Source organism: Gambusia affinis, linkage group LG05 (assembly GCF_019740435.1).
Source record: "Gambusia affinis linkage group LG05, SWU_Gaff_1.0, whole genome shotgun sequence".
Classification (NCBI taxonomy): Eukaryota; Metazoa; Chordata; class Actinopteri; order Cyprinodontiformes; family Poeciliidae; genus Gambusia; species Gambusia affinis.
This window is the reverse complement of record NC_057872.1, coordinates 28,432,547-28,457,262: the sequence shown is the minus strand read 5'-3', so window position 1 is coordinate 28,457,262 and position 24,716 is coordinate 28,432,547. Positions and strand designations below refer to the sequence as shown.

The following is a 24,716-nucleotide window of genomic DNA, read 5'->3' as shown; positions in this document are numbered from 1 at the left end:
AATAGAAAATAGTTTTACATGTTTAACCCTCAACCGATATAAATGATAAATTTATAGAACAAAAGGCAATGCAGCTCTGTATAAAGTATGCAAGCCAGTCTTGCTATTCTCGGCAGCAACCAGGGGGTTTCTACTCATTCCATAGGCACGCGGCTCCCCACTGACCACTCATGCATCAAGCAATAGAAAACCTCTTCATGACCCAGCTGACAAATATCTTCTATATTTCTATCTGGTGATCTTTGCCCTTTCAATGCCTCCCTGGGCAACCTGGTACCTGCTTGCACCTCTAGCAGAAGTCGCTCTTGCTAACTGGGGTGGGGCAGCTTAATTCGCTTATTCCTTGGGCCGGCTCTGGACCGGAGCAGCGTGATAACTTCATTATGAGCAAGCCTTGCATCCTGACGGATATCGGCTGTATAGGCGCCTCTTATGGGGACTTTTGTCCCTTCTCAAGGAGTCCAAACAGTAATGCACTGATCAACGCTGGCATCATTATAGTCGGTATTATTAAGAGGAGGTGGTGTTGGTGGAGGGGGGTGATGGTGGCGGTGCAAAAAAAAAATCAATACAGGATACCTTTTGCAGCGGTAGTGAAAACGAGAGAGAGGTGGGAAAGGAGGGGCGGTGGTGAGGTGCTTAGGCGGGTGTAGGAGGCAGCAGGAGGGAGGGATTGAAGGAGGGAGGAGGGAGGAGGGGAGGTGCGGAGGTTGGGGGTGGTGATGTGTGAGTAGTAGCGGCTCCTCTCTCGCCTCAATGTTGCGGCCAGCCTGGTGGCAGATCGCTACAATCCTGGAAGGGAGCCGGGTCGAGTGAGCTATCTGGGGGTTCCCAAATTATAACGGGAGGGTGGACAAAAAGAGACAGACAAAAATCAAAAAAGAGAGAAAGACAAAAAACAAACAAAAAACAAAAAAAGAAAAAAAACAAAGACACACAGGCGGATGGACGGAGATATAGGCAAGTGTTCCGATAAGACGCGGCACCATGGTCGGATTCTAGAATAGCAACGCCGTCTTGTGGTTTTATTTAATTATTTGTTTATTTTCTGTTCGTGGGGATTTCCGTTTTAAGTATTTATTTTAGATGTTTATTTATTTATTTATTTATCTATCGATTGATTGCGTTTTAATTACTGCCTTGTGACAGAGAGCGAAGGAGGAGGAGCGTCAGTGCCATGCGCGCTCGCTGCTGTGTTCTCTGACTCTTGTTTGTTTGTGCCCCCTTTTATTTAGCATTTGTTTATACCTATTTATTATTAGATTTAAAAAAAAAAAAACCCGCTTAAACCGAGCTGTGTTGGATGCGCGATCCGGCGCGTTTGCGCGTATTAGATGAATGTAGACGACTAAGGAGCAGCTAAAGACCAAATACATATATAATAGCCCCGCAAAATGCATACATCTTAACCACTCTGCGTGTCTTTTCTTGTCCTGTCTTTGTGTTATCTCCGATGGTGTTGTTCTAAGCTGCGAAAGCGAATACCAAAGCGGCGACGCCACATGAATAGGCTCAGCGACTGTTCTCATGCCTTCTTCACACCTACAGGAACTGCTGAGGAGTGAGAGAATAAAATAAGCTCCGGGGGCCTCTATGTTTACTCAAGGAGAAAGCTTTAACAGAGCAAAGGTAGTAGAAGAAAGGCGCAGGTGCATCAGCTTTAATTCTAAGGGAACTTTTCACGTAGCTGCAGAAGTCGTGCTCCTCTCTTCCCCGTCTGCGTGTTAGTTACTCAAGGGACCACCCTACGTCTATATAAATATATATATCTATATATATAAATGCTCTATGCACATTTAGGCTACACCAAAACTCTAATGCATCACACGTGTACATAAAAAAAGTGTGCAGCCGAGGCTACATGTGCACACATCTAACTGCGAATGTTGTGAGCTCTACAAACCAAATATTCCCCCAAAGCTGTCTGCCAGAGAAGAGCCAGAAGCATCAAAGGAGGACCGAGCTTGTCACCCAGCTTGTGTCAGATTATTTGCATCCAAACGAGAAGTAGGAGGAAGAAGAAGATCATGTTTGTTCCCTTGCCGGTGCCGTTCGTCTTTCAGAGAACTGCCCCTGACCTCAGCGCCTGGCGTCTCAAGTCCCCTTTGGCTCTTCGCTCCAACTCCGGTAAGACATTTTTTTTTAAATTTGTATTTATTTTTACTGTATTGTTTTATCTTCCCTCCTTATCCTCCTTGTGCTACACCTCCTCCATGTCGGCCAGCCTTGCAGACCCGCCCCGATGCGCTTGCAGAGCTGGAAGAGCTGTCGGCGCACACACACCCACTTTACACACTCACTTCCCCCGGTCTCCTCGTTTTTTTTAACCAGATTCCTGTGCACCTTTTGTTTGAGTCGGAATTAATTTATCCGTGCATTAAGATAAAAAAAATATATATAGATATATATCCTCGTATTTGCTGTCCAGTCCGATGCGCCGTTACTCCATCCACCCCCTGCGTGTGATGTTTTATTTCCTCTCCGCCTCTGTGCTCCTTTCTCCGGGTATTTCGCTCTCCAGCCTTCGCTCCCCGTCCTTCCCCTCTCCTCCGCTGCCTGCGCCTGAGCTTCAGCCTCCGTCTCTCCCCAACTAGACTCTCGGCAGGCAGGGAATATTCATGCCAACTTATCGATCCTGCGGAGATCGATTCCGGGGCCGGTGGAAGAAGTGAGAGGGGGAGACAGAAGGAGAGAGCAAGGTGTACGGACAAGTGCAACCATGCTGAAGGAGAAGAGAATTACACCCTTTTATTCCTTCATTTATTTTTTTTTAAATTGTGTGCATGAGCTTCATTCACAAACGTAATCTGCAGGGGATCCACATAGTAGTATTTATTATTGTTTATTGAGGCGCATGAACGCTCCCATCTTGGCAAAAATCTCCACTTGGAGTGACTGCGTCTCTTTCAGTCCCATGGCTTGGCTGCTGCGCGGTTGGGAGCGGAGGGAGTGTGGAGTCAGAGAGGAAGAGGAGAGGAAGATGAGGAGGAGAGGGGGGGATAAAGCAGTGGCGCCGTCTGTGTTTTATCTGCGCTCATGTGGAAGAAAAGGGACGAATGTTGGGAGCATCCAGACCAGCCTCAGTATATAAGTGTTGCTGTCAGAGGACTCTGAGCGCAGTCCAGGCTTGTCTGATTTCTGGGCATGCAACAGTTTCCTTCTTCTGTCTCGTTTGTGGACGAATAACAAGCAAAATAGTTCAGGAAAGTGTTGTAATAGTAGATCTCCATAGCTTGTAAAGATGGACTGAGGTATAAGCAAACTTTGAACCTGCATAGTTGCACAAATACAAAAGTTTTATACAGTTGCATAAACCTTAAATTATACTATCAGTGAAACTAAAGTTACAAAACTTGACTACAGTGTGTTGTAATCATTTCAGTGAGTTTGGTTTACAGAAAATGGCACCTCTCCACAAGGAGAGTACTCCACAAAATGCTGCTGCTAAAAGAAAAAAAAAAAGCTAAACGTTCACGCTGTATCCTAGCATGTTCATAGAAAGTTAAGTGGAAGGAAAAAGGTGTTGTAGAAAAAGCTGGACAATTAATCTGTGATTGCCATTAGTTGTAAAATGTAACCATCTAAACAACAAGAAAAGCCAGAAATATATTCCTGTGTGTCATCAATCTCAAACTTCACTTTTTGAAAACTCTTAAGTGGTTTTCTCAATTATTAAGACAAATGTTACCTTTGTGCACTGAATTAAATTAGATTTGAAAGGTACTGTTCAAAATTTTGGAAGTGAGGTTCTGCTAAAAGACTGTTATTTTACCTTCAATGTGCTATTCCACACTTTCATTAAGTATAATGTAGGGGGCCACATATGTGTTGTTATGTGCATCCTTGCTGCTCATAATTGTTTTAGAAATGAATGACAATTCTTTCCATTTCATGCATTCAAACACTAAATTACATTTTTCACAAATATATGTGTTACAGTACATATAGTAAATATAAATTATATATTATATAGATGCAACTTTTAGGATATTTTTATGCATGGCAGCCATCTTGGATGCTGAATGTGGGGCTTCTTGGCAACTTCCAGCTTCACCAATTACAATTCTGGTTTCAGGGGGACGTTCTTGTTTTGTTTTGTATTGGGAACCCAAAAATTAAAATTTCCCCTTTATAGAGACGATCCCCCATAAATCCAGATTACTTGGACCCAGAGGCTGAAGAGGAACTTTTTTTTTCTCAGCTAATGTGGGGAAAAAAGTATTGAACTATTTCTGTAATGGCACAACCAAACGAAGCCGTCCCAAATTCCTAGTATCACTTTTAGAAATCTGTTTTGACTCATTTGATTTTGGAGACAGACAGTTTGACCTCTCACTGCAACTGCAACCAAGACAAAGGACAAGTGATGGAGATAAAGAGAGAAAAACAGCGTGCAGGGATGAGAATGACCTGTTACCTGCCGTTTCTCCAGAGACATACACAAAGAGGAGAAGGGACTGATGTTGGAAGGAGGGTGAGGCAAAGTGACCCGCGGGGAGGAGTTTTTGCGCTCCAAGTGTTGAAAAATGGCAAATGTCAGAATGTGATGCAAAAAATAAAAAATAAAAATGTGGAAGGAGGTAGAGAGAAAGGAGAGAATCACGTGAAAGTGAGTCAGATGGCAGAGTGAAAAACGAGGAAGGTGTGGAAAACTCAGTTTGAACTGGAGAGGTGAGGATAAACCACAGATGAGCCATTATGTTGCAGCGTCCCGGGCCGTGGCCTTGCATCTGAATAAGCAGACAAACGGGTGGGGAAGTTTGCGCAGGCAGCTGGGCTCCTTGGACGAGGGGGATGACAGTGATTCACAATGCTATGCTGATTTTATTCTGTTTAGATAAAGCAGAACGGCACAATGTCCTTCTTGAAAAATGCAGGATTTGTTGCTGCAAGGGTGCTGGGTCGATTCACAAACCCTGGAGTGAAACGGGACTGGGAACACGAGGAAACAAGATGGAAGCAACAAATTAATACTGAAACCAACTAAACAGCAAATTAGCTGACATTTTAAAGATGTTTAACATCTGAGTTTTAATGCTTCATAGCGTTTGCTCTGTAAATGTATTCTTGCTAGCAACTTTCTCATGTTACTACCACAGACTTTAATGTGTTCGGCCAAAAACAATTTGTAGAAAAGTGGAAGGAATATATGTGATTTTTACTAATAAAATATTTCAAAAATGTGTCAAGGATATGGATTCAGCTGCTTTTACTCTGAAACCACCTAAAGAAGTGAAACCTGCTGGCTTCACAAGTCAACTTGTTGATAAACAGAGTCAGTATGTAATATAATCTCAATAGGAATCCAGTCGTTCTGTGAAGACTTCAGATGTGGAAAATTGATGCTTGCAGACACTCTGTGATCTCTTTGCAAAGAGAAAGAGTTTTAAAAACCTGCAGTTCCAGCAGGTAGCAACAAAATCCAAAACTTTTACTGCATTAAAAGGGGGTTTGACAAAGTGCTGATTCAAAATGGCTAAATATGAATGCAGGCCACACATATTTGATTTTTATTCAGAAAACATAACTGTGCTTCACTTTCCTTCCACTGCAAAATGATGCTCTGCCTTGTGTTTGTCTCCCACATCTAGTCTCAGTGAAATACATTAAAGTTTGTGATTGTGACGTCACAAAGTGTGAAAACGTTCAGGAGGATGGGAACACTTTTGCAAGGCCTGCAGATTTTCCGTGTAGTCGTTGGGCTTTTGACTCGAGCTCTCGGTTAACTTGTCTCTTTGACTGGTGGCAGCTACTTGACTCCTTTGCGTCAGAGCTTTGTGCGGGGTCAGAGGTCACAGCGGCAGTGTTAAACTCAGCCCCACCTGACCCTGCTCTGCCCCCCTGTGTGTTCATTCTCTTTTATGTTACAACAGGCCTCGAGCACTCATGCACAACCCCTGTGGGGTCTCTCTCTCACACACACACGCCAACAGACACCCACACACATCGTCATGAAACAGACAAGCCATCACATACAGTAGCATAAAACAAGCGTGTTAGACCTTTTTCCACCTGGATGGCGAGCTGCTGCAACCCATCCAGGTTTTGTTCTATTTTTAATGGCACCGTGTCTGTGAAAGGTACAGGTCAGTGGCATCGCTGTGTGAACTACCTGTGTGTATGTAGTAAAGTGGTTTGTAGAGCCATCAGCATTAACCGGCGTATGAAAGTTTAATGGGACATAGAGGAGAAACCGGTGAGTTTCCCGCACAGTGCTGGGCTTGCTGGGATATGATATGATGGGGCCAAAAACTGCTTTTTCCTCACACACTCATAGATTCAGTTCATCTTCACTATGCACTCTCTGTCACACACCATTAGCCACTGTTTCCTACAAGACTGACTCTCTTTCACGCATGCAAGCACTTACACTTACAAATGCGTTTCAAATTTCAGATTTAAAATGCTGTTCTTTCTTTTTTGTTATATTTTAGCGACATTTAGAGACATTTTTGCTGTGCAGCTCCTCCAAGGTTTTCATTTATGTGATGAATTAAAAATGTGACCTGAATCCAGTATAGATCAGGATTTTCCGGAGTGTTTTTTTTTCTTTTTTTTTTCTCTTTTTGATTCAGGTTTTTGTTCTTCCTGAAAGCCATAAATGCTGATATGAAATCAACACATTCCCACTTACACTCATCACATTTTTGCTGTAGAAGTCTGAGCTCCACATTTTGTTGTGCAGAAATTTGCTTCAGAGTCTTTTAATACTTTGAAATTCATTGAGCCATATTTCTCTAGGCTTTCCAAAGCCAAACTCTGGCTCCTTTGGGACCTTGCATCCAAACTCAGGTCATATTTCTACTCGCATAAGATGAACTTGCCATAATTTAAGAGGGGCAACAGTCAGGCTTTCACACACTGATACTGATTTTTGCTTGATTTGGGATTTCTCTGTTGTTTTTTAGGGCCATGACATATGAAAGAGACAAACTGACCAAAATTGCAAATAAATGCCCCCTTTTTATATCAAAACTGAAAAAGTGCCTTTTAAATGATTTGATCTCTTCGTTTAAATGCATTGCCCATTTCCCACCTATCAGAGCTCATCAGTGAAAACTGATGAACTCTAATCTCTGGTTGGTTGATTGGTGCATCTCATTCTTCAACACTTCAACTCCTTCTTTTGCTCATGCCTTTTGTTCCTTCGTTTGTTTACTTGGAACATGATGTGATGTCATGCATGCATCTACTTTGTGTGTGTGTTTAATGAAGAGGGAATAAATGTGCACAAGTATGAACACATGTGCAAACTGGTGTGTGCAGGTATAGATTGGCTTGTGGAGGGGGAGCGTGCAAGTCGCAGTGTTAACATGATTGCAAATGACAAAATGTCAACCTGGGTTTGTTAGCAACATAATGGGGAATCAATAGACACAAGAAAGATGTCAATACTACATGCTTTATTGCATTAAACTACCTCTCTCCTCTTCTGTGGCTCTCTCCCTCCCTCTCCTCTTCTTTTCCCATTTCTTTCCCACTCTCTGCTCTCTGTCACAACCCGAATCCCTCTCACTCCCTCCGCTCCGCTCTGCTCTCCCTGTGGTAGTAGAATTAGATTGCAGTTTATGAGGCAGCCGCGGAGTCCTGAATGTAGCACACTTATGTCAGGATGCTTCAGCAGCTAATGGGCTATCAGTTGGTCTATATTAGTTTGACAATGTGACAAGACCCAAAGAATGCCAGAGGCGGGGTGGTTTATGTTTAGCTGATGTGGAATGACTTAGCCATGGAAGTCAGGATTGGATTTAATTTTAAAATTGGCGTATGGCAATACGAGCATGTAATCATACCTGCTCTAATTACAGCGACTTCATGCTCCTAAAATACTCACTGGGAGTTAAACCTGTTATCTGGTTCTGGATTAATCCACACAGATTCAGTCTGAGACTGTATATAATGACCCCATTAGTTAAGATGTCTTATTTGTGTTGGAGCACAGTTAATCGTATTAACTGTTCACCTCTTATTGGATTTGCACAGGTGTGCACATACAGCAGAATGGCAGTAAATACATGTGTACAAAATTCTGGGTAATTGTGTGTTTGGTGGTTGACATTATTATGGTATTAATGCTCATTAGCAGCATTAGTAATGTTGAATTTCCCTTAAGAACCACAGGGATCAAGATGCATACACAAAAATATGCATTTTTGTCATATTACAACTACAAACTTCAGTTTATTTTATCTGAAGTTTGTGTGCTAAATCAATTCAAAGTAATGCATTACTGTAAATTTAAAGAATGTGACCAGTCTGAAGTTATACATTTTCATTAAAGGTTTTTGTGGCTCTTATTGAAGATAGAAAGAAGAAAGAAGAGAGTAAATTCAGCAAAAGTCCCAAAGTTTGGAATCAAACTCTGGATTGCTGCTTCAAAGATCCATATGAGGGTCTCACTCTACTTCTACACAACACAGTGGTGGCAGCATGATGATGTGGTAAAGGCTTTTTCTGCCTGAACAGGAAAGCTGGTAATAGTTGATGTGAAGATGATAAAGATTAATCCTGGAAGAAAACCTGCCAGAGGCAGTGAAACTTGATAGGTAGAGGGTCTCCGTTCTAAGGGACAACAACACTAAACATACAGCTGGAGCTACATCAGTTTAGAGGATATTCATGTTTCTGAATGGTCTAGTCAAAGTCCAGATTAGAAATTTGTGGTAAAACTTTAAAACTGATGTTCGCAAATTATCTTCAGCCATTCTGACCAACCTTGCTTAACTTTGCAGTAAAGAGCGTAAAAAAGAAATCCAGTCATTTGGTGTTTAAAGAGAGCAAAACGTAGTCAGGTTTGATTTGGCAGTGGAGAGAGACAAGCAACACATTTTCAGATTTTTACTTTACTAGAAAAAATAAATTGGAAATAACGCGTCCTTAATCCCTCAACACATTATTTACTACTATGTGGTGGTCTATAAACTCCCAATTAAATCCATCAAATTTTGTGTTTGTAACATGAAAAAGGGTGAAAAAGTTCAAGTGATGTGAAGACGTTTGCAGTGCGAAGGGAAAGTGACCTTTACAGCCATGCTTTAAATGTCCATACCTCCACAAAGACACTTTGAAGCTCACTCAGCTGGACGTCATTAAAAAAATATCACTCACCGACCTCGATGAGTTGCATCTACAGCATGATTAGCTCTGAATTTGTTTGCTGAATCGCTGCAGATGCATTTTGTGGTGTTGGTCGGTGTGTGTCCGGCGAAATAAAGCCCAATGTTAGCCACAACCAGGAGCTGGATGAGCGGGCCTTTTAATCACACCCCGAGACCTTAATCAGCTGCAGAACACACACATGCTCACCAGGATGGAAGAAGAGTGTGTGGTATGTGGTGAAGTGTGTGCAGTGCAGTTAATCAACACATCAGCAGGACTAAACACATACAAACCTCCTGACTCCATTCTAGATATTGATTTATACTCCTTTCTCTGGTTCTTGTTCCCATTCCTCATCTCTCTCTCATTCTCTCTTTATCTCTCTCTCTCTCTTTCACCCTTTCTCTCGGAGCGTCTCTCTCCGGCTGCGTTTGGATGCTTGGTCAGAGGTAAAAGCTCTGTTATCAGGGATTGAGTGGACGTCTCAACAGGCAGCCAATCACAAACCTCAAACTATCAGGAAGTCACAGTATGAATCGAACTAGACTCTTTCTAACACTTTATTAACTTATTAAGTACATTATTTCCACACAGTTCACTCCTAATGTTCTCCCTGGGACATTAAGAATCTGAAATCTCAGTTTCATAATATGAAACTGAAATTATTCAAAATAGAGCAGCTTGTATTGTGCTTTGTTGTCATTTCTCTACAAGTGTTAGAGGACTGTGTGATATGTTGGGATGACTTTCTCTGAAAGGTAGATTAAACTACTCACTACTCATGCTGAACACCTGTGATTTCATTTCAAAATGTATCATTTAGCCAAAATACACATTTTCACTTTACTAGGCATGCTATGAAACAGAAATGCATTTTCCCAAAAGTTAGAACTAATGTACAGTTCTGCTCTGTGTTGTGGAATGCCAGCATATGTTATATTTAATGATAGTAAATTAAAGGACAAATATTTTAGTGTTCTGCAGACAATGTAAGTTTGTGGTTGTGAGCTGGATATATTGCACTAACAGTTAATTATGTGTTTAATCCAAATTGTGTGTGTGTATATATATATATATATGTGATTTATGCCATGTTGTTTTGTTTTTATTTAGTTTCTAAAAACTGTTTTAGTGATGTGACTCGTGTGTGGATCACTGTAAGAATAGCGGCAGCATTGATGGAGCTAAATGTGGACATGAACTAAACTAAGCTAAGCTAAACTGAAGCTAAATCCATTTTCCTCTTCCCCCTTTTTTACATTGGATTGGAGTTGTGTGTACTACTTTCCTCCTCTTACTCATAAATAAGGGCTAAATTTCATGCATATTTTTCATGCACATTGTGCAACATCTGCAGAGATGACTGATTTACAGACTACCAATTGTGTTTCCACCGACCGTTGTCTTCTTTTGTTGTTGATTGCTACGGGCTGTCACCTCTGCCACCTGGCTCATGTGCCAGTACATTTAGATAATAAAAAAGACCAATAAAACCCAGGGGTTTGATTGGGTGTCTCCCTTTTAGCCCAGCGGAGCAGGAGGCCTAAATCAGAGCCCCTTCTCGCCCATTTCATTTAGCTGATAAGATTTATGGTAATGAAGAGGTCCTGTTAACCTCCGGGGTTCCATCGCACGTCCTTCAGAGTGCAGACAGATGAGAGTGCTCAGCATTTGGGGTTTTCAAACCGGCAGCGAACGTGTCTTCCAGAAGCTATGTCACATCACTGCAAATGTATACACATTCACACACATCCACAGGCAGCAGAGACCTCCCCTCCCCTAAAAAAAAGAAAAAAAAAAAGAAAAGCACTGCAGCCCTTTGAGAGAGCTGAATGCATGTTTAATCTCCGTTCTTCTCAGCGTTTTCCCCGCTCCTGATCCCCTCTATCCTTCCTGCTCTCTGTCCTTCTCTCAGCAGGAGCATTCTGTTCCGAAATTAATCTGTTGTACTTCACCACCTCTTCTGCTTCTCATTTCCCTCCCTTGTGTAGCTTCTCTTACTCTTGTTTTTATTTAAAAAGTGCATAGACCGTTTTTTTTTATTGCAGCTGCAAAAACGGGAATCTTTAGCAATTATTTGTTTGTTTTAATTCGTGTAGCAGTATTTGTTGCCTTGCAAAAATATTCACATTCTTTAATATTTTCAAATTGTGTAACTTTACAATGACAAACTTCATCGGCCTTTAACTTCTAATAAAACTTCAATGTGTTTTATTAGAAGTTAATATGATGGACCAATACATAAAGTGCATAGCTGAAATAAATCTGGAAGAAAACTGAGCCTCTGTGACAATTAGGTTTCAGGTTTTGCCTCTGTTGGAGTTGGGGTTCAGACTTTGACTGGGCCATTCTAACACATGAATATGGTTTCATGGCAGCATAGCTCTGGCTTGTGGGTCATTTTTCTGTTTGAAGGTGAACTTCTGTCCTAGCCTCAAGTCTTTTTCAACCTCTAAAGCCTGGTTGATTTCTATGCCGATTTTCGGCCCGATTTTCGTCTTCCTCCAGTCTAAAGGTCTCTCCGATTATTGTGATGGCTCTTAAGATAATCTTAGGAGATATTCCTGCTCTGTGTGATGACTTAGGAGTGATCTGGTTTGCTCGGAAGGATGTCTGGACCGCTACGACCTCAAATCGGGGATATTGAACATGTCGGATTGTCTTGGTCTGATATTTTGGACTGTGAGTTGTTCCCAGTGGAAAAACGAGGACGCGGCCTTTTGAATGTGACCTGTAGCCAGTCAGAAAGTGAAGTGACAGAAAGATGGAGGGAATCCAAAAGACATGATAATAATTAAACCCTCACCTATTAAAAAACTATAAGTTCTTCAACTAACACCTTTTATTTTTGAGTTATTGTTTCTATTTTAAAAATAATCCATAAACTATCACCTTTGCTTCTTCCTCATCGGCCTTGTTTACTTACTCTGAGCTATCGTTTTGTATCGAGAGGTTTTGTGAGATTTTCTTTCTGGCAGCTGAAATATTTATGAGTGAAATCTGTTATATCTGTGATTTGTTTTCGTCGTGTTTGGAGCCTCTCCGGTTTGGAAAATCAATGAAAAATATTCAAATCTTGCCTTTTTAACCAGGCAGAACAGTTTTTCTTCCAGGATTGCTTTGTGTTTACATAATGACTAGCTTCTCTGTCTCTTCTGAAGAAACACATGCCCGCACCATGATGCTGCCACCACTGTGTTTTAAAGTGGCAGTAGTGTTTTCAGGGTAATCAAAGCATCTTCTTTCATGGTTTGCAAACATAACTTTTTAGAATCTTCATATCTGAATATTCTGGTCACTATTTTATATATCCAAGCCACATATTTCAGATTTTTATTTGACCAACCCGTAACTTAAAATCTAGATGCTTTCTAAATGAAAATGTTACACTTTGCCCACCATCTTAATACGCTTGTGGTATTATCTGGTTGTCCAGAAATATTAGCCAGCGTAGAAAAGAAGGGAGGTATCTTAGGATGTTAGAGGGAGGCAAAAACCCCTCCCTCCTCTGTACAAGGGTTGCACCCCTCTATCCCTTTGTCTGCTTGTAAAAAAAAAAGAAAAACAAGGGGGGATGAGGGAGGAGGCGCAGAGCAGGGGTGCCGGGGGAGTGACTAAGTGACCCCTGTGTCCCCTCTCTTTTGACGTGTCCATGTTCTGTCCATTTTGTCCCTCTCCCTCCCTTTCATCCTGTTTCGTTCCCCCCGTTTTCAGCCTGGTTAAGTCGGCCTCGTGTGTCCTGGCCCTTTCTCCCTCGCGCTGTCCTCACATCTTCTTGGGAGTGGAGGGGGTGGGGGACAGCAGCCTTGTTGCCAAAGTGTCTCTAGGACACATTAAGGCCCATAAAAGCCTAGTCTGCCGCCGCACTCTTAACCACCAGTCAGAGGTAGTGTGCAAAAGTGACTTTAAATGAGTCTGTGATTACCTTGGAACATGGGCACATGCTGAAGTGGCCAAGAGAGTGTGAGACAAGGCCAAAGCATTGTGGAAAGAGACGGAAAGTGTATTTCTCTGCTTTGTTTCTTGAGTCCTGTACAGAAGATTGAACAGGAATTAATATTGGTTTCCGCTGTAGCTTAGAGCTAGAAAGACCAGCTAAGTGGAAGAAGCAGTGATGGGCCTAAAATCTCCCTCCCCCACGTTGCAACCCGCTTGTCCCTTCCCTCCCCTTCACCCCGTCCTCCTAATTGGCCACATGCTGCCATGAGTGACAAGTGTAATCATCAGTCAAATTATGATGCGAAGAGGAGGAGGAGGACGGTGGAGGTGGAAGAGAGGAGCAACAGAAGGAGTTTGGGGGGCAGGAGGAGGTAATATGAGTGGGGGGTGAGTTTGAAAGGATGCGCTTTGATCAGAGGCAGAGAGGGGGCGAGTGGGCAAACTGACAGAGCAACATGGAAACCTGCTGTCCACACACCTGCTGCTTCAGAGATGGGCAGCATTAGCACCCTCAGGACCTCACAGTGGAAAAAAACAGCTCAGGAAAAATCCACAGCAGCATGTAAGGAGAACACAGTTCATGCTGAATGGAGTTTAAATAGTAATTTATTAGTATTTACAAAATGCACCCAGAGTTTGCACTTTTCAGTTTTTTGCACTGAGGTTTGAACTTTTTTTCTATGCGTTTCCATTGGTATATCTTGCCTGTGTTTATATTTTGTCATTTTGGTTTTGTTTGTAACATAGTTTTTATTATTTCAGCACAAATGATATTGTAAAACGTCACATTCCCACCTCAAAGTTTCCCAAAAACCCCAAATCCTCTCACAATAACTACTGCCAACCCCCATCCTCCCCACTCACCGCCAGATGCTTAATGATCTGAGTCATAACAACAGTTTTAACAAAAATGAATAAATAAGAGAAAATAAATATGGAAAATAACCTTTAAAAATAGATAAAATCACACAAACCCCTGAAGACCCATTTAACATTTAATCTGATGCCCTTTTATAGGAGCTTATGTGAAAAAAAAATAATAATTTTGCTTCTACAATTAACACTTTGAACTTCCTGATTTCCAATATCCAGTTTTGAACTGTTGAGGTTTTAGCATCATCAACTTCAGCTCAACACGACTCAGAGCAACAAATGTTCAGAAAGCAACAGAGTGTCTTCAGTCAGAGGCTTCTTCAAATTCACTTTAATACTGACTGCTACATCCTTTCTGTCAAAGACCATCACTATTTATAATACCTAGGAATTTGAATTAATGCATTACAACAACATTTAATTTCCCTTTGGGAGAAATTAAGTATTTCTGAGTCTGAATTTGAACCAGTGTTTCATTGAAAGATCACATGGTGGATGCCACATCTTAACCACTAATTGCTTTTTGCAATTAGACCAGCCAGCCCTAATTTGTGGGTGTTTGCTACCACTGAAAAGCTGGAGTCATCTTTTTTCTCATGTAAAACTCTGAGACAAATGCAACAATAAACCAGATTTTGATTTTGAAACTCCAGCTTGTGGCACCAGCTCGGTCTTTGTTTTCCTGCTCCGCTACGTCAGGCCATGTTGATGTTACATTTTTGCTTTAGCTGGTCTCTGAGAGCAGATGTTGGCTTTCTAGCCGGCTAACGAGGTTTAGAGTAATTAGAAGTGCTGATGAGGCGCTTTGATTCTCCGGCTGTGGCGTCCGTCTCATTAGCGGCTAGCTGTGGCTAGCGCTGCAGCAGTCACATCCTATTAGGCGGCTCAATGTACTCTGTGAATTAAGAACGAGAGATTAAGAAGAGATGAAAACGGTCTGTGTATACACACACAAATACATATGCACACTGGCACACACGGAGACAGATGACTCAGAGTGTTTTGAAAAGATCAGCAAAGTTCACATCTGCTCACTCCTGTAATGAGATTGCAGCCAAAAGCAAAACTCACAAACTGTTCAGCTTTCCGACCTCAAAATAACAGAGGAAGGAAACGACTTGTGACCCCAACTACCAGTTGAGCTTGCAAACTTTACTACTCAGTTAAATTGGAACACAAGCTGCAAATATGTTGCCACATTTGCATTATTTTCTCAGTTTTTCTCACTTAAACAAGTAAACTGCCAAGTAACCAAATAGCAGAGGCGTAAATAAATCTTGAAATAATTCTCACTGAAATTAATGAATCTGTCTTATGGATTCATGTGCTTTATTTGCATTTTGAAATCAATTTCATTGCTTAGTCATATCACAACACTGTCAAGCTAGTTAAGTTATAGTTGTTGTTTTGGCATTTCTATTGCCTTGTTTGTAGTTATAATAAATTTCTAATTAGAAATAGATGAAATAGTTGCAGCTAAGTCATCATCACTACATATAGTTAAGCCAAGCGGTATTCATACCAAAAAGATAAAAAACAATGAAAACAATTAGGACTAAAATCTGCTTGTGTTTCTTACAAAAAAGAAGTACTGCAAAACAGTTTTACTTCTTAGATTTTAAAACTGTTTTCTTCAAATGACAGAAAACAAAAAGACAACCTTGAAAACGCATCCCCCCCCCAGTCGTCACTGCTCGTCATCATCACCCTCCTCTCCTTGGTTCTCTTCCTCTCCTTCTGTCTCTTGTCGTCTTTTGTGTGATGGAGTGATTATTGAGGACGTGGCTCCTGTGTTTAACACTGGTTGATGAAGTCTGCCTTTGTCTGTCTGCGCTAACCTGTCGCAACCGGGACATCGCTTATAGCAAAATCAATACACAGAGTAGAAGAGAGAGGCCAGGCGAGGGAGATATGGAGGAAAAAGAAAAGGTTGGAGATGATGGGTGGGAAGACGGGGCTTTTTTTAGTGTGTGTGTGTGTTGGAGGTAGATAAATGCTGCTATCAGATGGACAACTGTAAGCAGATTTAAAACTGGAAAAGGGCAAAGTGAGGAGAGCAGGGCATTTATATGTATATGTTTGTGGAGCCTGTCGATGGCCTTGACCCAGGTGACTGTTTGCATCACTTGTGGTGTGAATGCCGGCGGTTGGTTGAGTCGCAGCCCCTATCTGTTTTCATCGTCTTCCGATCCCCAGAGCTGAAAGTGGTGTGAAGAGGAAAAGGGGGACCAATGAGAAACGGATGGGACAAGGAAAAGGAAAAACAGAGGTGTGTGTGTGTATGTGTGTGTGTGTTTTTTTGTGTGTAAAGGGTAGAGGATCCAGGGGGTTGCTGGCTGTTGTGTGAGAGAGGCACAGCTGGGAAATGAGAAATGCAACCCCCTTCTCCATACCACTACCTTATACTCACATATCCAGCACACACACACACGGACACACGATCCCCATCTCTTTATCCTCCCCTCAGGAAAGACGGTTTGGAGGTGCTGGTGCTGAAGGAGGAGGAGGAGGAGGAGGAGGAGAGGTGAAGGGAGGAGAAGGGAGAGGCATGGAGAAGGGGACAGATAGGGGCATTAAAATTCATGGCTCTTTTTTTTTTATTTTCCCTGCTGAAAATCAATAGTGTTTACTATGAATGAGTGGAACAGTGGACAACAGTGGTGCCGGGGGGACACAGAGAGGGAGAGAGAGAGAGACGGAAAGAGGGGAGGATGGGGGGAAGGAGGAGGAGGGGTGACTTTATTGCGATAGGCAGAAGCACCAGAGGCCAAGGTTAAAGACTATCCAGGGCAGAGAGACAGAAAGAGATAGCAGTGCAAAGTAAATTCACTTGTCTTCTAAATCAGACATACTGCCCCCGTGAATGCATATTTATCGTCCTCTGCCATAACAATGTAATGCAAACCACAGTTTTTCATGCTGAGGCAACATCAATTGTTCCACCTCCTGTCCTTTTTTCTTTTTTTTTAACTTTATCTTCCCTTTCCTCATTTCCCACTCCAGCTAACTCTGAGTCTGTGTGTTAATTGGCAGCACACAAACATCACTGACACGGTTTCTAGCAGACAAACACCAAACTCCCTCTCCAAAAAAAAAAAAACTGATAGAAGCCCCCACACACACTGAGGCTGGCTCACACTGAGTTGTTCAGCAGCCTTGACCCTGATTCTTGCAGCCAAAAGCCTGGAAGTTCAGGATGGCTTACCAGTGTTTTGATTAAGCACTGTCTGTGTGTTTCACACGGCTTGATCAAAGTACGGGGTTTTTTTTTTTATCTGTTTTTAAACCAGCTATGTCTCCAACGTGCTTCAGAGAAAACTAAAGCTTTCAAAGCAGCTTCTGCAAGCAAAGTTTGGTCAGCAACTATACCATTAGACCAAACATAACACACATCTATAGGACATAAAGTATTTCCATGTTGAATTACTTTTCAACAGAGTCGATTTTTTTTTTTCCAATCTTGTCTCAACGTATCGGCTCGGCCGTCTTGTGCATACCTGCCGGGGGGCTCGTGCCTTCTCGCGCGTGTCGGAGTGTGTGAGTGAGCTGTGCAGAGGATGATATATATGCAGTCAGCTCATGCATTATGGAGAGTGCAGGTGAGCTCGTCTAAATGTGAACTGCTGGTATGTGGAAGGTTCAGGGCCAATCTCACCAAAGCCTTTTTGTATTAGCATAGCATCTCCATTTCAAATCGACCCCAGTGAAAAACCAGCTGCATCTTTTATTCAGCAAAAGATATTGATCACACTTTATGCATGCATATCTAATATGTGTTGTATGCTAAGTTTAAACCTTTAGCATGTGTGAGGTGTGTCCTGCTAGAACACTTTGCATGAATTGGTATGATGCAAAGCATGTTTTTTGGTGCCAAAATACTGATTTATAGGATTATACTTATTAAAGGTTTTTTAGGCTTCATTTTTGCCTATCAGTAAAGGTTCTTCTTAAAATATATATATCATAAGACAATATTAAAACAGAGTTCAAAAATATTTTCCTTGCCTTCCCTTCCTCACAGTTAATAATTATTTAAATTATTAACTGGAAAAGAAAATGAATCACTGTGAATAACTACAGTATGATTGCATATTATTGTTTAACCTGTCAGTAGACTCTGACTTTAATAATTAGCGTGGTTATGGCAGCTAAAACCAAAGTCTCTGTGTGGTTTCTATGAAGAATGTTGTTTCTTTCTTGTACTAAATGTTGAGCAACAGTTCAAATTCAGACACATTCCATAACAGATGATGGTTAAAAACTCAAAAGCATCAAACAGAGCAACCTTACCGTACTCTGTTAAGGCTTCCTGTTATCTGTGGAGGATTTAGCTCTTTCTTTGTGTCAGCCTGAGAGGACTGCAGGCTGCAGTCCCAACATGATGGGACCCAACAGTACATGGAGACCCGACATGTTTCACAAGTTTTTTTTAGCACTTTCCTAAATCTCTGTGCTCCCTCTGGTCTCATTCTGAAAATCCTTCTGATCTTGAAAATCATTCACTGTGTTCTCTGATCCCCCAAAATTTGTTTTTTTGAGTTTTGAAGCAGCAGTTCACCAGTCAGGGTTGATCAAGCTGAATATCATCTGATTCAGCCTTTTTCTCTGTGTTTCTGTTATGTTTATCTTTAAATTAAGGATGCATTCACACCAGTCTTGCTTATTTTATTTTTCTAAGTAGTCTGATTCGTTTTGGGATTTTGAATGCACAATTGAACTTTGACAAGGACCAGAAAAACCAAACTTTTGTTCCTCAGTTCAACCTCGGTTTGGTTGAAGTAAACTCTGGTGAGGTTCAGATGCATAATACAAAGAGGACCAGAGACCGCTCCAAAAGCAGGAAGCAAACAATAGCGCAGGGCATTCTGGGAAAATACAACCAAAACAAAACATGAGTCTAGCGCTAGTTAGAGGAATGACTCGTGGTCTTATACCAAAGAAAAACGAGAAATACTACTACTACTACTAAAATCTGCAATACAACATTTTTGTTGACATTATTTGAAGAAGGAAGTTGAGCTCATAAATTCTTCTGAGGTTTTTATGTGATTTTCTTCAGTGCCACTAGAGGTGAGGAGTGGAACAAGTTTTTCAAAAGGTTTGGATCATTTGTCCAGTGTGAAAGTGAACTACACCAGCTGGAAATGTAACAAATGTTGCAAATTTGGTTTCTCAATCAAACCAGAGCTACCAGACTATCATTCTTGGGCTCAATGATTCAGTTCAGGTTGGAGTGGATTTTGGATCACAAAAGCTTTCTTATATGGGATTCATTGCGTTTCCTAAATGCATCCCATGTGGGAAAAAAACAGTTTGGTACCTTCAGCCTTACCTGGATCTTAGATATGAAGCAAACCAATTCAAATTGAGAAACACATCTAGAACCCATACTGCAATTAGCACAGGGCCATCTTGTACCTTCTTGTCTTTTTTCTACCAATATATGAATGGGTAGAAAGTTAAAAATGCTTTATTTACTAATTGTAGGAGAAGACAGGGAGAGCTACAGTAACACAGAGAGCCTTCCAAGGTCAGAATGGTTTGTGGCCACAGCCATGTTTGTTCATTACTGCAATGCCTGAAAGATCAAGGAACGTGTTGTTTGCTAACTTTAGTTTCTAAGTGCACTCTCCTGGCTTTTTGCTTGTTGGTCAGAATGACCTCCAAAGCACCCGTATATACATTAACGGCCACCATTTCACTATGACAGCTTCTCTTTTTCCATGTCCATGTTTTTCCATCAATATTCCTCCATGTGTTAAAACAGAGACCACCGAGGCCGTCTCTGCCTCCCTGTCATGTGCCTGTTTTTTACCATCATGCCGCTCTAAATCTCCCCTTCCTAAATGACTGGAGTGGATGAGAGGTCACAGTATATGGGGGAGGAGGAGGACAATGCGGGCTGTGGCTATGATAGAGTCTCTCCTCGTTGCCTTTTATGAGCAGAGGTGGTCCATTGGTTGAATCGGACTCAGGGAAGGTAAATGCTGGTATGTTGTCGTGAATTTTTGCTTTTTATCAGCAACACACATTGTTAAAGTGGTTAAATTCAGTGCTGTATTAGCTGTCAGTCTTCCATGCTACCTGCTCCACCTCCTCCCCCTCTACTCTGTTCCCTTCGCGACCGTTTCCAAGGTGCCCATTCCCAAGGGCTGGAGGAGGGTTGCAGTGATGTCATCCATGCATAACTCCACACCTGTAATTCATGGCTTGCTCTCCCAACCTCTTTGTCACTGTCACTTATTTCTTTCTGTACTGCATCTTTAATACTCCCCCGCCCCCCTTTTTTTTTTTTTTTTTTTTTTTTTGAATATTCTGTTGTAGGTATGCTCCAGTGTGTTTTATCCAAATGTGCAGTGGCACAATCAACTATAAAATTTCACCTTTGATTCAGGAATAACTCAGTTTTATTCCAGGGCTTTGTGAAACCGTGACACTTATCTTTTCACTAGCCATTAAGAGACGGACAGTTGAGGTGCCCTCTGTTCATATTGTGCATAACTCTCTACATCTGCTCCATGTTTAAAAGGTCATTTGTCTAACCTGACATTTTCTGCCCTTACCAAAGGTTTCCTCAATATCCAGCTCCGGCTCCCTCAATCAGAGTTTATGTTTTCCCATCTATTTATACGCGTTTGTATAAACCTTTTCTGACAATATGTTGCTCTTTTGGTGTCAGAAAATATCAAATGAGTGGGCGGCTGAATTCTATCATCTTGTAATGTTCCATAAAATAAGAAATGACAGATGCTATCCAGTGGGTATGTGTGTGGTCTTGTTTTTGCTACAGTGTAAGGACCATTTTCCTAGCAAGTACCAGGTCCCACTGGTCCTTATGGGGCCAGAACCCTTGGTCCCATAAGAAGTAGTGCTGTTTCTGGGTTAGGTTCTGGGTGGGGTTAGGGTCAGGGTCAGGTATGTACTGTTATTGGCGAGGTCTAGCATTTGTCATCTTTTGGGGCTTGTCGGTCCAACAAATGCAACATTCTGATGACCAACTGTAAAGTGTGATTTTAATATCTGTGATACGTGCTTTAAAATAAATTGTACTTCCTTACTTACAAAGCCCAGGCCTCACACGAATGTGTTGTTTTTTTGGTTAGGTTTTGGTCTACGATGTGAATTCAGTTCAGGTTAGGCTTTAGAAATGAATAAAAAATGAATAGAAATATTTACAAAGTTGTTGCAACGATAGAAAGGCATACTGTGTGTCTGTACGAGTGTATGTGTGGTACAGCTAGATTTACCGATACCAGTTTGAGTTTTGAGTTTTAGACGTCTGCAAGTAGAAAGCTTGGAGGAAAGGAAGCCACTGTAGAAAATATGTGGCAGTAGGAGCTTTTTTATATATAATGAACTCAGCACAGGTTGTCATTCTCTTGTTTTTGCCTCGTGTGCCTTTTGTTCCTCCCCTTCACCACCATTTTGGATTTTGTCAAGGACAAAAAGAGAGGCCCCACGGAAAGGCCCCCTACCTGAGCAACACACTGCCTCCCACATGACATTCTTCTAAATCTCTATCACATCTTGGTTTTCTTTTCTTTGTTGCTTTTTTCCCAGTTTATTTTTTACACAAACCTCAGTATTTTATAGGAACAAATGTTTTGTCAGCAGCTAAATGGGCTAGTTTTACTATAAAATTATCATGTCTTTTTGAAAACTGTTGAACTTAATGTTAATTTTTAAATTAATATTAATGTCCTAGGCATTATAAGCTTTTAACTGAGCACTTCTCTGACTAGTACCGTAATGGGAAGTTCAACATATTTTAGAGAGCTGAACTGGCTTTTTCAGCTGCCAGTTTTACTTTATTCTTATCTGCAACCTCATGTATTATCTTAACTTTGCAAATATGCATGTTTTGTATGATAGTAAGTCCTTTTGCATTTAGTATTTTATTTGAAGCCTTGTGCAGGTCTAATTTTATGTATTTATTCTGTTGCAAAAGCAGGCATTAGTACTTTCATGAATTCTTTATTCAAATTTTTAACTTTTAAAAAACACATGAACAAAACGTTGCAAACAACTCTGCAGAGCAGAAACTTTAGCTATTTTATGCAGAAAAGAAATTACATTAACCCTCAAAGGTAAAGCGCTTGGTGACTGTTGTGTGTGTTTATACACACATGTAGGAAAGTTTCAAACTTCTATGCACGCAGATCTGTCTGTGGAAGGCCGTCATTGATCATCTGTGCCTCTTATTTCACTTTTTATTTATCACTGTAAATGTGTAGCTGAAACTACAGCATAGATATTGGTTTGAATTAAAGTGAGGTTTCTCTTTAGTCTGATTCAAATGTCACTGATTTCATTTCAATGGTTTTAAATGAAAAAAAGAAACATCTGTCTGGTTCTTTGAAAAGTATTGACATACAGCCCCTGCATTTAGGCTCAGCATGACTGTTGATCAGTACCAACCGTACTCATTTCGGTTGGTATCATGATAAGAAAAGTATCACGATACTTTTCTTATCATGATTAGGGAAATTAGAAATATAGTAAAAACTGAGGAAACTTTTTTTCCCTTTCGTTTTGATTTATAGGGACCAAATCATTGTGAGCCAAGTTTATTTATACTCAGTTGTCAAGTTTAAGTTGCTCTTGGTGTATTTCTTGTCTTTTCTCCTCCCTTTCCTCTGTGCAGCCATCTGTTGTGGTGATGGGAGGGCACTGGATGACTTGTTGAATGAACTCTGTGGTTGTACTGTCAAATCAATGATAAAGAGGAATGACATCAACAGCATAATGCACCTCTTAATATTTTTATTGATGCTCTTTTCCTCACTCCCTGACCCCAGACTCCCTTCTTAACTTTTGTGCCACCTCATGTCTTCACCTTTTGCTTTGCCCAGCAAACAATCTATTTCTTCATATTTTTCTTTCTACGTATTCTTTATCTGTGTCATTTGTTTCTCTCTGTTGGTCTGTCTATCCTCTAACTACCTCCCTCTCCCTCCCTTCCTCTCTGACTCTCCCTCTCTATTGATCCAGTCATAGTTTTCTCAGTCTTCACAGTACTGGGCCGCTCTAATCAATACAGATAATTGTCTGCTCTCTCTCTCGATGCCAAACACAGTCTCCCCTTCTTCCTTCTCTCCCTTTTTATCAATGAACCCCCGGTCTTCCCTCACCCCGCCTCACCCACCAGGCCCTCCCCACCCCTCTTTCCAGACGGGGATTCCCCCTCCCATAATGACGAAAGATAACCTGCTTTCTTTACCGATTTTCTCCCCCACACACACATCCCTTCCTCACCCACTGCCTCCCTTTCCTCCCTTGTTCATCGATTACCGTGAGAGTCGGGGCCCGGCCTGCCCGCCCTGCAGATGTAAACACACACGGCGCTCGTGTTGTGGTTTAGTTGCCCTTCAACTCTTCCACGTGTGTGGGCCCTTTGGTTAATCGAAGGGTTGTTTTGGTTTCTTCTTGCTCACCCTCATTGTGAGCAATTATCAAATACACATGGGTCACATTAAGATTTATATTTTTGTTCATTAGAGGATCTTCTGTTTTATCTTTTTGACCCTATCAGACGTTTACGGAGCTACAATATTAAAGGTACCAACCAAAAGTTGCGCAGGCAGAAAAATTTGGACTGGACATTTGACCCGCTGAGGCGGGCAGCTGTCAGGGGTTGCAGTCATGAATGTGGTCATGGTCTTTTTTTACGTTCATATGGGCAGAATATGTCAACATAACAACAATATGAATGTCAGGGCCTCTTGATTTCCTGCAGAACATTTCATTAAACAACACGTTCAGGGTTTCCATTAACAGCAACAACAACTTGACCTGCTGAGGGGGGTCACTGTCACTGATTGCTGTCACAAAATGGTCTGGATATTTTCCACAGGCGGCATGTTGAAAGTATGGACAGTTTATTTATCTGACAATTTTTACAGAAGAAAATCACATAATGCTCCTTTGCAGAGTCAAGGAATAAGAATTAAAACGTGTTGTGGCCATTTTTTGGGGGATTTTTGTAAATCATAAGCATTTTCTTTAAGCTATTAGAAAATGCTTAAGCTAGTTTGTAACTAAAATATAGAATTAATTATCACTTTGGAAAATATTGTGATGGCTAACTTTTAAATGCTCCAATTAATTTAAGAAAGTAAGAACTGGTTGGCGTGACGGATATAATTTTTGTTTGTCTGGTGTGATGAAGTTTCTTAAAATTATTTTTTAACCACTTTTTGAACTTGAAGAATCAGATTAAGTTATGTTTTATTTACATCTATGTCGTAAGACATTCTTAGTTATTAATTTTTATTTTCCTAATTATTATTTTGTCTATATTTCTGTAGCAAATAATACATCTGTCAAAGAATCAAGTTGGAAGCGTGTTTAATGTTTAATTATATGGATAATTAGAAACTAATAAAAAAAAAAAACAAGATTGTTTGTCAAGAGAACATAAAATTAAAAGTGGAACAGCATGATTGTCTCAACTTTCCTGTCTGGCCTTTGGATGTAAATTCAATTTTTTAGGACCTGAGAAGTCGAGTTGATTCTTCAATCGGTTCCTGATTTACTAAGGAGTTAAACTGATCCAATAGTGATACTGACTTGATATTATCAGTATTTTGGACCCTCTATTGTATTCCAGGCCAATCAATGCTGTGAGCCCTCTATTGAGCCGATTCTGGAAAGTTGTTGCTGTTCGAGTTCAAGTTGACCTGCTGAATTGGAAAGGGGTGGGGTGCTGTCAGATACTGCCATCATGGAGGTGGTCTGCACTTTGTATGCTCTGCTATGTTTAGGTGGGCAGCATGTGTCAGTGTAACAGCCACATGAATGCCAGC

General features: G+C 41.1%; 1 protein-coding gene across 4 annotated transcripts in view; it reads left to right on the top strand.

Annotated features, from left to right (window-relative positions):
* The first annotated feature begins 797 nt into the window (after nucleotides 1–797).
* The window catches only part of pou2f2a (POU class 2 homeobox 2a), a 61,211-nt gene continuing 37,292 nt past the window's right edge, over nucleotides 798–24,716 (top strand). For all 4 annotated transcript variants that reach the window (XM_044117004.1, XM_044117002.1, XM_044117000.1 and 1 more), the window contains exon 1: nucleotides 798–2,127. In XM_044117004.1, the coding sequence (XP_043972939.1) occupies nucleotides 2,028–2,127 (100 nt within the window). In that variant the 5' untranslated portion in view covers nucleotides 798–2,027. The remainder of the gene's footprint in view (nucleotides 2,128–24,716) is intronic.